Here is a 13,165-nt window from a genome sequence, read left to right as displayed (position 1 = left end):
TAGATATAACGTACGAGGGCCACTATTTATATTTTGAGCCTTGGCAACACTGATTGAAGTTAGGCACGATTTGACGTTTGCACGGAATCGTCTGGCGTTACTGACCATAACGTACTTCAAATGTTTTGTCAATAGCTTGATTTGTGTTGTTTATGTTGCCTTGGAGATTGCGCGACAACAATAAAATGGAATTAACTCGTGAACATTTTCGTGCGATGATTTGTTACGATTTTCGACGTGGATTATCAAGACAAGAGTGCATCCACATTTGGCGATGAAGCCCCATCCTTTGCCACTGTCAAACGCTGGTATAACTAATTTAATCGTGGCCGCCATTCGCTCACCGACGAGATTCGCGAAGGTCGTCCAAAATCAGTTGTTGTTCAAGAAAACATTGATGCTGTGCAAAACCTAATACTGCAAGATCGTCATGTGACATACTGTGAGATTGAAGCAACCATAGGCATTAGTTCCACCAGCATATATAAAATATTACATGATCATTTAGCTGTGAGAAAGGTATGTTCTCGTTGGATCCCACACAATTTGACAAAAACTCAAAAAGACGCTCGCGTCAATTGGTGCAAACAAATGCTCAATAAATACAATCGTGGTGCTTCAAAAGACGTATATAAGATTGTAACAGGTGACGAATCATGGATATATGCATATGAGCCGGAACGTAAACAGCAGTCGACTGTATGGGTGTTTCAAGATGAACCCAATCCAACAAAAGTTGTTCGCGCTCGAAGCACATAGAAACAAATGGTCGCCTGTTTTTTCGGGAAATCTGGTCATGTGGCAACTGTGTCTTTAGAGGAACGTAGAACGGTCAACTCTGAATGGTACACAACAATTTGTTTGCCAGAGGTCTTCGGTCAAATACGGAAAAACAAAAAAAAGGCCGTGGGATCATTCCTCATCAAGACAATGCCAGCTGTCACACATCTCGTCTAACAACTGACTTTATGATCAGTCAAAAAATCGAATTGATGGGTCATCCGCCGTACAGTCCTGATTTGGCACCCTATGACTTCTTCTTGTTCCCGAATGTCAAGAATAAATTGCGTGGACAACGATTTTCGTCGGCGGAAGACGCCGTTGATGCGTTCAAAAACCATATTATGGAGGTGTCTCAAGAAGATTGGAAAAACTGCTTTGACAAATGGTTCGAACGAATGCAAAAGTGTATTGACCATAAAGGAGAATACTTCAAAAAACAATTAAGCAGTTTTCAATGCCAAATTCCTGTTTTTTCAATGTTAGGCTCAAAATATAAATAGTGACCCACATAGAAGAAGGATTAGTCAGACAATGGATAACGTATGACACATGTCATAAAACTATATTCATTACAAGATTCAATATTATTCATATATGATTCATCTTACCTTTATTCGTCGCCGACCCGATGCATATTATGAAGTGAACTAGCCAAGAAACTAGGGACCTGAAAAGAAATAAAACTAAATGAATATATGCGAAACAAATGCAGGCGTAAGTTTCGAAACGGGTGGCCAAAATTATAGTTGCCCTACTCAGAGCCATCTGATGCCCATTTGGAGCATCGGATTACGCTGAAAAGCTATAAAGACCATGGGGAAGAGAATCCTGACGAAAAAAGTAGTTCACATTTTCACCACCAGGTAGAACTGTGGCTCTGTAGTAACAAAAACCAGAAATTTTAGTCTTTGTGGGTATATCAGTGTTCAATATTGCCCTGACAACGTGAATTATATAGGGTTTTCCAATAAGAATGATATAATTTTGAAATAAACTGGCAACTATGCTTCAAATGTTATAACTGTCACTAGTTGTCATTTGTGTTTAGTACACGTGACAATTCATCATGGCTAAATACACGTTTTAAAAAGTTTGGTTATTATAAAAAAAAATATGAAAGTAGAAGTTCTATTGAACTTGAAACGGATCATAATTTTGGGCAAGAAATTATCTTCTCAAATGAAGCTCATTTCTAGTTAAGTGGATATATTAACAAACAAAATTGCCGTTTTTGGTATGAAAACAATCCACAAGAGATTCACGAGAAGCCCTTGCATCCGCAAAAGATCACTGTATGGTGTGGTTTATGGCATGGTGGCATCATCGGACCATTTTTTTTAAAAAAAAAAACGAGGTAGGAGATGCAGTTACAGTGACTGGTGAGCGGTACCGATTGATGTTAACAGATTTCTTGTGGCCAAATTTAGATGAAATTGATTTGGAGGACATTTGGTTCCAAAAAGACGGTACCACATGTCACACTGCTAATGCACTATCGGCGTATTGCAAGCACAGTTTGGTGAAAGGATAATTTCAAGAAATGCAACTGTTAGTTGGCCTCCAAGAAGTTGTGATTTAACTCCTTTAGATTGCTTTTTGTAGGGTTATTTGAAATCTATAGTCTATGCAAACATACCACGAACCCTTGATGCATTAAGATTGAACCTCAAACGCTGCATTTGTGACATTAGGCCCGAGTTATTGCACAAAGTCGTCGAAAATTGGGTTCATCGAATTCACTCGTGTGCATGAAGTCGAGGTGGACAATTACATGATGTGTTATTCAAAACATAAAATAAACTATGCTTCAAAATAATATAAAAAGTTTGGTTGTATCTGAAATAGTTTTTATTTTATTTCATTGTAAAATCATATCGTATCATTCTTATTAGAAAACCCTTTACTTTCGAAGCGTAAGACAGCGTTATCAATGGTCTCACGAACTTTTCCACCCCCTTCCCGCAAAATATTACAAAATGCCACCCTCTTTTTATCTACCTAAAGGATGTCCGGAAAGTCACGCAACTTAGAACTTACATAACGTTTGAACAAAAAACGATAGATATGAATGTTGCACTGGATATAAACTTTGTCTATGTGAAAAAGATTTTCTACATGAACGTTCAGTATGGAGAAAAGTTACTAAGCTGTAAAGAAGTTTTTGAATGAAGTAAGGAGGAAAAAACATGGATAAAAGACATCTATGGAATCGCTTGGAATAATTTTCAACGTGCATCCATGCTCTCTGTGAGTATTTATCTAACTGATAAAATAACGGTAAAGTTTTAGATATGATATGCATTACAGACGATATATGGGGTTAATTATTACACAAAAAATCCGTGATTTTTTTTTAAATTATGAGGTGCACTGGCAACATTCGTCATGTCAGAAGGCAGAACATAGTGTGCAAGACATCTGGTTATGTTATTCAATCATTGCGCAGATAAAATAAAAGAGTTGAAATTTATCGTACACTCGCCTCGATTAGTATTCCGGCAGTTTGTTTCTGTATACAGCGTATTTGCAAATGTATCAATATACGCTGTATAAAACACAACTAACTTCGTTGACCCTGTACGTACAAGACTAGTTTGCCTAACCTACCTACAATTTGGACTCTTTTCTTTCACACACATATTCTAGTACAAACCTTCTATTGCATGCATGGCAAGGGTCCCCTAAAGGCTTCCTCATCCCAGCCCTCCCCGTACTGCGGGGTTTTTCCGTTTATAGATCCGACACTGACTGTGCACCCGATTTCAGCGCCACATTTCAACCTGGTGGTGAAAATTTGAACTATTTTTGTCGTTGGTATTTGCTTACCCGTGGCCTCCATAGCATCTACACCAAGTTTCACCAAAATCCGATACTTCGCACGGGCTTAAGAGGGCTCTGAATAGAATAACTTTCATTGTGGCCACCTGGAATTTTATAATAAATGTCCAAAATTTATACCAACTTTCATCATTTCAAGAACCAATGTGCTTATTTGATGTTAAGATGAATATGGAGGATATTGTTTCGATGGTGAAGAATGGTTGCTCTTGTTCAGGAAAAGGAGAGTTGGAGAACATGCTGTTGCGACAAGAATCCAACGCAATTAGGTATAGCCTCATCGATGGTCTGGTAAGCAAGGAGTTCCGGCTTCGATCCCCGGTAAGAAGCACATAGTGGTTCGAATTCCACATTAAACTGTAGATCAAGTCTCCATTAACCTATCTGTGCATAAAGTGCATTCAAACAAACAAGGGCTTCTGTTAACGTCCCGGGTTTGCAACAAGTAGGCGGATAGCCCGTTGACAAGACACACGACACACCGGCTCGGTCCCCTCGACAGACAAAGACCGGGCGTCGCTGCCTACCAAATATCTTTCTGTTATAAATATATAAATGCCACGACTACGCTCAGTTCCTGCGGGGCATGGGACCCCGCATCCCAAAGTTCGGGTAAGGGTCTGTTTCAAGATAATAATATAATCAAAAGATAAATTTACACTTACATAACCAAGACTTCAAATTATATTAGCCCTTTCTCATGCTTGAACTCCACCGCAATCGCACCCGCATCCCACTGACCAGTGAGGATACGCATACGATTCGCGATTGAAATCAGCATAATCAATTCTGGCGTCCTTTGGATTGATAAGGCCTCCGCCTCACTGACCAGTAACGGCGGGACACCTCTCCAACCAAAAGGAAGTCAGTTAATTTATACTTATTAGGTAAACTTACTTCAAAGAAATACCAAATAACGATTATAAATTTATTTACTAATCCATATATACGTTAGGATAAAAGAAAGTATACAATCTTCAGATCGAGAGAAAATTACAATGCCAAAATTTAATTTCTGTTCAAATAACTTCCGAAAAACATAGACTGAAACTTGCTTTCTCATAAAATACAAACCAGAGAGCTCCCTCTAATATATATATATATATATACGTATATCGTCCATATCCCAGCTTAACTTGGTTTCAATAAACAGGTGACAAATTAACAGTAATGATCGACAATTTCCATTAACCAAAACCAAAAGAAAATTACATAAACTTCTTTCCGTAAATATCTATTTGTGCTTCTGTCATATTTTCACTTCAGTATTATGTTCTTTAGAACTCTCGAGGTATACTACCCTCTTCGGGGCCAACCTCCAATAACATTCATAACTAAAGATAAGGGGAGCCTGTCTCTACCCAATTACCAAAGCCATCTCTCGGCCACAAACTACAAATGTTCGCTTGGAATTCCATAACATAACGGGGGACACTGTCTACCCTCTTTGGCTACTTACATTGCAAAAGCAAAACAATAGACTTTTACATAAAACGAATTTCTATAAAAACATTTACTCGACCGGTCACCTATTATAACTGTTTCAAAATTATATCTAACATAAAACCAAAATAAGAAAACCCATTAAACGTTCCGGATACTCAGACTTTAGAAACGGACGTAAAACTATATAAGTTATTAGATTTAAGAGACATCCTCTGACCAGAGGTATGCTCTCGGATTTAAGTATCAAAGAAACAAATTTATTTAAATGAACCTCCTGACCAGGAGAATTCAAAATGATTTAAGAATTAAAACAAATAACTCGACGAGAAGGAAGTATAACTTGAATTTATACCGGAGTCACACTGACCAGTGCCAACTTCGATAGAATTTATGAAACAAAATTTTAAGTTATTAAGATTAATTATGTATAAATCAAATTATTTACAAGCCTGCCAAAATCCCCTTTATGGATCATGCTGACCAGCACAAATCCAGAAAGGTGGCTTACGGAAAACTCAGGACATTGTAGAAGGGAGAGCTGACCAGCCACTCCCCTCACAATGCCTGTGTTCTCCCAGCCCTGGACCTCGACAAGCGATTTAATCACCTAACGATTCCGGAATCTACTGCTATACTCAATTAATCTGCCAGCGAGAACGCTGATATTTATACTTGCGAGATTGCGCAATCCTATTTCTCAACAAAAGATTTCGACAAACTGAAAAGTTATTTTTAGCATCTAACAATTACCCTTTCCAAAAGACATATCCAGAAACACAATGCAAGCTAAACTTATTTACAAACCCACGCAGCGCCGAACGAAAAGAACTCATTGTTGTTAAGGAAGAAAAACAACGCAAGCTTCTACTTGCTTTGCGTTCTTTCTCGTTGGGCCAAAACTGCGTTACAATGTTAACAAAGATAAAAGATAAAAATGTACATTCAAAAGATTAAAACTCCAAATGAATTTATACGAGGGCTATTAAATATTAAAAAGATTTGCCAAAAATTTTTCAATCGTTACAGGTTCTATACCTGGCGGAGAGACATAGTAGTTCGAATCACAAATTAAACTGTAGTTCCAGTCACAATTAAACTATCTGTGCATAAAGTGGGTTTAAAACAAAAACTCGATTAAACTTAAAGAAACAAAATTCAACTTCGGGTTTAGGAGTGCCATAAAGTCAACGTGCTTGTTTGATTATTCCAGTTCGTAGCATTTTAATGGAGGGGACATCCTCTCAAATTACTCAGAAATATATATTTTTTGATGGGAAGAGAAGTTGGATCGGAGTTGGCGATTTTACTGTTTTTAATATAAATTTTTATTCTAAATATGATACATTAGGAGCTACAGAAACCTTATTTTTCTTTTCAGCTCTACCAAAAGCCGACCCCATCGTGGAAGGGATATTGCAGTATTACTCCATCGGAGACCGTGTCATCGGCAACTGCACCTCTCGGAAAACGTACCCAGAGACGAAGTTGAAGTGGTTCGTCAATGGGAAAGAGGTGAGTGTTTGGCACTCCCATATGATTCTAGTGCCACAGAGAAAGTTAGAGTCTTAAATGAACATTGGGATCAAAACCGTTGCATGCTTCTTTGAGTAGATTCATATTACTTTCTGAACATCCCCGGCTGACTGGTCGAATCTACCTAGCGAGTCTACCAACAGCGCAGAACGTGAGCACGAGGGTTAGGGATTTATTCTGGGTTGATATGACATTAGCGGCTCACCTGTTGATTGAATGCATCTGGAGTTGTGACTCGCCTCCAAGCTACTAAAGCAGAACAGCAAGGGATGTTACGAAAGTAATCTTACTCTACAAATAATTGTATAATCTGTGTTTTTTGACCACCACAGATTATTCTACTTTCCTCTGGTGTTGTTAGGCATCTGTTAAAATTATTCCATTGACAGAAACAGCAGTGTACTTAATTAAAGTACAATTTTGTTCATTATATTACGAGGCACGCCCAGAAAGTAGTTACTGTTTGTCAATAAAATTAGTTGGTTGAAAAAAACATTTTTACTCTAAAAGTAGACTCCCTGAGCTATATTTCTACATAGAAATGTCCCAGTTCCCAGAGACACGTGCCGTACCAGGAGACGGGTTTTTATATACCCTCGATGTGTCAGCGGAAGGATACGCATGCAGCATTTAAGGATGCCCAAGATGATCGTGAGCTTTCGTGCAAGTTGCATCACGGTAATGGCTGTGTACATGTGTCTGTGCAAGATGAAACAAAACATGGAGAATCCTGCTAAGTGTGAAGTGAGATTTGCCCTTCTGAAATTCATAGTCAAATCATGGACGAATCAACAAAGAGACGATGGTAGTAATAGTAGTAGCAGTGTTGTTGGTAGTGGTACAAGTTTATGATGATGTACTTGTCTCTCGGTACGATAAGTTTCTCAATGTCATGGGTGCCTACGTAGAAAAAAAGTTCAAGGCAAGTACTTTCTGAGTAAGACGGTATTGGAGAACTAACTGATTTTTATTGCCTACTAAGGGCAGATTATAATTACTGGGCAACTGCAGTATGTACAGTAGGATGCATAAATACTAGCAAGCAAATCATCCATCACTATGTTTAATGTCGTTTACGCAATGAGAGCTTCAAGAACTGAAACAAAATGCCAAACTACGTAGATGAGCCAAAGCTCTGGTGCACTATACAGAAAACGAACTGTCTCGGGCTGCCAGCAGCCATTTTATGTCAGTTATTGCGTCACGGATCGAGCAGATTAGTGGTCGTTCTTATTTTAAGGTAAGTAAGAAATGTGTGTGTGTGCGTCCTTGAAATTAACGAATGTTAATAAGGGTGTTCCGTATAGGACGCCGAATTTGAATCCAGTGCTATTGTTTTGTTTCGAGGTCGGCAGACCTGTTTTTACCAATGTTGGTATCTGTTGTCATGCCGATTAATGTAGCCTCAATTGTTTTGACTCGTTTGTTGTGGTTACGATATGAGACCCTTGCCTTACTCCATGAAAAATTCCCGCAACAAGTGGTCTCTTTGCACGGTGACCAGGAATGGCCGGCAAGGTCATGTGATCTTACACCCGGTGATTTCTTCTTATGGCGGTTTGTGAAATCAAGTGTACGCCAACAAACCACGAGCCCTTTCGGAACTGAAGGCGGAAATCATACGGGTGATTGGAGGCATCGGGACAGACATCTGCGAGAGGGTTATCAATAATTTTGTGGAGCGTATAAATGCATGCAGGCTCAGTAGGGGTGGACATATGCCTGGCATTGTCTCTTTCATACGTAAATGGGAGATGTTACTGCTTACATTTATGTGAAATATAACTATTTTCATGATATTTTCTCCATTTTTATTTAATTTTCTAATTCGGCGTCCTATAGGGAACACCCTGTATTTTATACATATTTTGAAAGCTCGTTTAATTTTATTTTTGATCACACAGTTGCATCGTAAAAATATTTTTTATTTCAAAGGAACGATACCTATTTTTGTTAGAAAACGTGGTCCAGAGACGAGTTCCTAAGGTGGGCAATGTCGGGCCGGCCACCTTGGGAACAGGTTACACTCCCCTCTGGAATTTACACTTTTTCACATTAAAGTAAGTTTTATTATTAAAGATTACCTAATAATGTGAAATTTTCACAGACTTTCATGAATCACTAAATGTTATTAACATGTTGGGTTTATATGTCAAATACTTCAGTGATACATTTTTTTGCGGAAGTGTCTCTTTTATTTATTTCGTTATGCGTCGTAACTGTACATAATGCATGTCACGAAGCAAAAGTTTGAGACTAACAATTTCTCTAATAAATTATAAGAAAATGAATAAACATGAATAAATCTTTTTTTCTTGAGCACAAGCAACTTTTTCTACGAAACTATAAGCCGTGAGCAACGTTTGGTACCCATGGCCCACCTTCGGAACAGATGTCAAGGGTTTTGTAATTCTCTTTTTTTTTTTTAAAAAAAAAAAAGTTAGAAGCAATTTTACAAAATATTTATATGGTACATGTTGTTAATTAGTTATAAGAGTTATTTTTTAAAATGTGTAACGACCCTGCGTGGTCATCACATTTAGCTATCCTGCGTGATAGCCGTATTCTTTAATATATAATTATTAATGCTTGAGAAATGCCCTGCGAGGCTTACGCTTTTGATTTATCTTTTATCTAATTTTGAGTGCATTGTTGTTAAGCATGAAGCATATATTGTTATGGCACACACGTTTTGGTTAAAGAAAGCATGCTAAATACCCTGGGTGGTTTACGCATTCAGTAATTGTTGTTTAATTTGTAACTTGCATTGTCGAATCTCTTTATCTTGCAATTTCTTTAATGTAACGTGTTCAGTTTAGCACACAAGTGTTAAGTTTATATCGCCACATGCTAGTGGTTTTTACAATGCTAAACTTGATATTTTATAACGCACGAGTTGCATCTCGTGAATTTGAAGGGAGTTTGCAACGCTGCAGCCGGCTTAGTTCCGATCTTCTCCACCCGCCTCAGTGCTGCTACCAAACAGTATATAAACAATGCAGCAAGGCCCGGAGCTCAGTCGACTGCCAGATGCCGACTGCGAAAGACCTGGTTCCCAGATCTAGTCTGGATGTTTCCCCTACCGGGTTCCAATGGCTTCCTTGAGAAGGAAGGAGGAGAATAAGAAAAGCAGATTACCTACCTACCTGGTCTGCTCCCTAAGAGCTTGGTGTGCTACCCTTGGGTCGTTGCGGCCCAATCCCAAACCTCCTGGGTGCTTCCAGACCTTCCCTTTTGTACCTTGCCGTCTCTTGCTACTGACTGGACATACCAAGGGACCGAACCGTTCCCTTGTCGTAGCCGGATTGACTTTGCGGCGTCCTTTCATACCAACACCTTTGTGAAACCGCGGGCCCCTTGGCCCGTCCCTCGCTATTGATTGGACGCTTTCGCATATTGTCCCCAGACGGCGTGGCACGTGACGACTTCCAAGGTTCCTATTGGTTACCTGTACTAGTTGGTTCCCCCTAAATTAGATAAGAATACTAATACTGCCCAGGTACCTCACTGAGAGGATTTAAGAGCGTATGTGCTAAACAGGTTAATTACATGCGTGTATAAATATAAATAAACGTTTACTAGTTGACCTTTGACCTTTCCATACTAAACCCCGCAAGCCCTGAGATAATTTGAGTCCATGTCTTCGGCTGGCTACAAGCTAGCATATATGGGTACACTTTTGCACCGTTTCGTTGTGTAGTGTGCAGTGCTCCGGCGCGCGGATGTTGCAAATGTCATAAATTTATTTCTCATTGGAGATTTGAAAATTACCCTAGAAGCTTAACTACGGCTACCTTACCACATACCTTATTATACTATACTAATACTATACTCTACTATATTCTACTTTCTGAAAGTGCCTCATATATACAGCGGGGTCCCGCGATCCCATCCTCGGTGAAGGCATCAGTCGTGACTATCCACGCAAGTGCGCATGCGCCATTGGGACGCATCCATTGTCAAAATAGGGGTGACGGCTACAAGTGGAACATAGATGGGAAAGCAAGTGCCGTGAAAATCGTATTCTGCTGACAAAACATTGGTAGCAACGTGACCGCTGTAAATAGCCAGCGATAATATATAACCGGGCAGATACAAACGATATTATTGATCTAAATCCTTCAGGCAGTTTGGCGCATATTTCTACAACTTCCCCCCTTTCGTATTTGGATTCGTCCAGTAGGGCTAGGCGTGTCCTTCGTGGCCGGAAAGTAATCACAACGCGTGCAAAATTTAGAAACGATCCTCGTATATCCAGTTTAGCGGTCAGTAGGACAGCGGCCACTGAGCAACGGACTTTACCGCACATGATATAAAATATAGTAATAATTTATCGTGTACTTACGTTGGAGATTATGGTAAAACATAACATTTAATCAACGAGCTGGCTCACGTATTAAAAGTAAATTTAGGACATCGTCTCATTAGCGAAACTTCTTTCAAACTGGCTTATCTGCCATTTCCCCATTTTGCAGGCCATTGGATTCAGCGTACCTCAAGTCGTTAAAGGTAAGAAGCATTATCTGCACTTTTAGGGGGGTTATTAACAGGGCAATTAACACGGCACCAACGACGTCGCGAAATTCTAGTTTATCACCCAGATAATTTGTTCTGGGAAATTTTCCGTCCCTGATAGAACAATCCCGCCAGTAGAGTTTTACTAGGGGAAAAGCGAGATGACAAGGATTTTGAAGCTCTGATGATCGGCTGGGGGGATGTGGGGAGATGTAGGATTGAAATGTTCATGGTTTATGACTTTTGAGGCCAGGGTTGTCCTTAAGGGGAGGAAGATACTTAGCACTGTGCGATCTGAAATCAGGGGAGGAGGGAGGCATGGTATTACCTTCTCTTTACATATTTCTGATCCCAGGCTCTGAGTTTCTAGATTTGTTCCCAACAGGGTAAAAATCCATCTTATCTGTGAATGTACATTCTTCGGTCTGAGCTCATGAAAATGCCCTTATGCAACGCTAGTGTCCGTCTGTATGTTCCTGTCAACTACGGATATCTCAGGAACTACAAGTATTAAAAAACAAATTTCTATGCTCTTATAGGCCTACAAATAATAATTCAAAGCGAAACGTGTCACTTGGAAGCAAGCCTGAAGTAATAATTGCAACCTTTCAAACCGAAGAGACACAATAAGCTGCATGGGTAGCTTGTCGCTTGGATGTCACTCGGACTAGACCGTTTTCTCAATATCGTGTCGAAACCACGACCAACTGATTCGTTTGGACGCAATGGACAATAATCAATTAAAAATGACCTATGATATCTCGGAAACTAGATGATGCGCAGATGTAACATTTACGCGTACCTACTAAATGTTGTTCAACCAGACATAACATATTTTGATTTGCACGTCCATCCGTCTCTGAGAGTCCAACGGTTGAAAATCAAGAACAGACACATTTACAATGCTTCGACATCTTCGAGATATTTCGAACTATTAATACGAAATTTGGTGGGTTGAAAGAACTGAACTTTCTACATGATGCAATATCTATTTTCTCGATTGACTCAATCATTTGTCTGTGCTAGTCGACAAACAAAACCAACTGATACATATCGATTTCTCAGAACTACTAAATATAGAAACATAAAATTTGGCGGACATAAAAATTTCAGTCCAACGATAGAAAGTTAACACTCGATGCATGTTTAACCTTCGATATTTCAGAACCAAACAAACATTTAATATGGTGTATGTAAAATTTCAACTTAATTCTAGAAACATTTACGGATTAGTCCGGGTACTTGAATATATTTTTTAAAAATCCCTAGATCGATTTTATTGATTTGTTTCATATTTCGTAGCTATATACTCTCAATGTATTGGCACAGTTTGGTCAATGTATTTCTTTATTTCACAATAATGGCTGTACCGCTGTATATTCTGAAAATAATATCACCCTTAAAAAAATTTACATTCACCAAATTCTGCTAGTTTATTGATAACGTATCTCCAATCCTGATAACATGCTCACAACCTCTATAGCCACATCTATATCTCTTTCCAGCTTGGTGAATACAAACTACTCTACTACGCGTCGACTTTGGGCCCCAACGGTCTTGTGACGTCCGCCCTTGGAGTAAACCTGGAGGTGGAGAACCACCACTTCATCCCGAACCACAGAATGGAACTGAGGTGTACAGCCACAGTGCTAGGCCACAAACGACACACGACAATTATAGCTCAACAAACGCGTGCCAACAATGAGAAATTATATTTAGGCAATAACAGAGGTTCGGGTAAGTAGATTTCTATAATCTCTTAATGTTAGGGCGACGCTAAAAATAAAATTAATGGACCAGTTTTAGGGGAGGGTGGTAGGGAGTGTATCAGACGGCGATATAGAGAAATTCTCAGCAGTTTGTAAGTTAATAAATTAATAGGGAGTATGGCATATGTTGCTATTCAAAATGTTTTATTTCTAACATGGGGGCTGGCATGGAGGATCCTTTGCTTTTCTGAGAGAGACATGGCCCATCTTGTCCCTCTTTATCATCGCCACTATAAGACAACTTAGACCAGCGGCTCTCAAACTTTTCTGTTTCACGGCGC

At 39.2% G+C, this 13,165-nt stretch overlaps 1 protein-coding gene across 1 annotated transcript in view; it reads left to right on the top strand.

Moving 5' to 3' along the window:
* LOC145988321 (uncharacterized) overlaps positions 1–13,165 on the top strand; it is a 108,581-nt gene that overhangs the window by 70,772 nt on the left and 24,644 nt on the right. The window contains exons 4-5 of the mRNA XM_083123184.1: positions 6,446–6,579; positions 12,621–12,852. Of these exons, the coding sequence (XP_082979310.1) occupies positions 6,446–6,579; positions 12,621–12,852 (366 nt within the window). The remainder of the gene's footprint in view (positions 1–6,445; positions 6,580–12,620; positions 12,853–13,165) is intronic.

This window comes from Lepisma saccharinum, chromosome 5 (genome assembly GCF_977018435.1).
Source record: "Lepisma saccharinum chromosome 5, izLepSacc3.1, whole genome shotgun sequence".
NCBI classification, from domain to species: Eukaryota; Metazoa; Arthropoda; class Insecta; order Zygentoma; family Lepismatidae; genus Lepisma; species Lepisma saccharinum.
The sequence above is the reverse complement of the archived record's forward strand: the minus strand, read 5'-3'. Positions and strand labels throughout refer to the sequence as shown.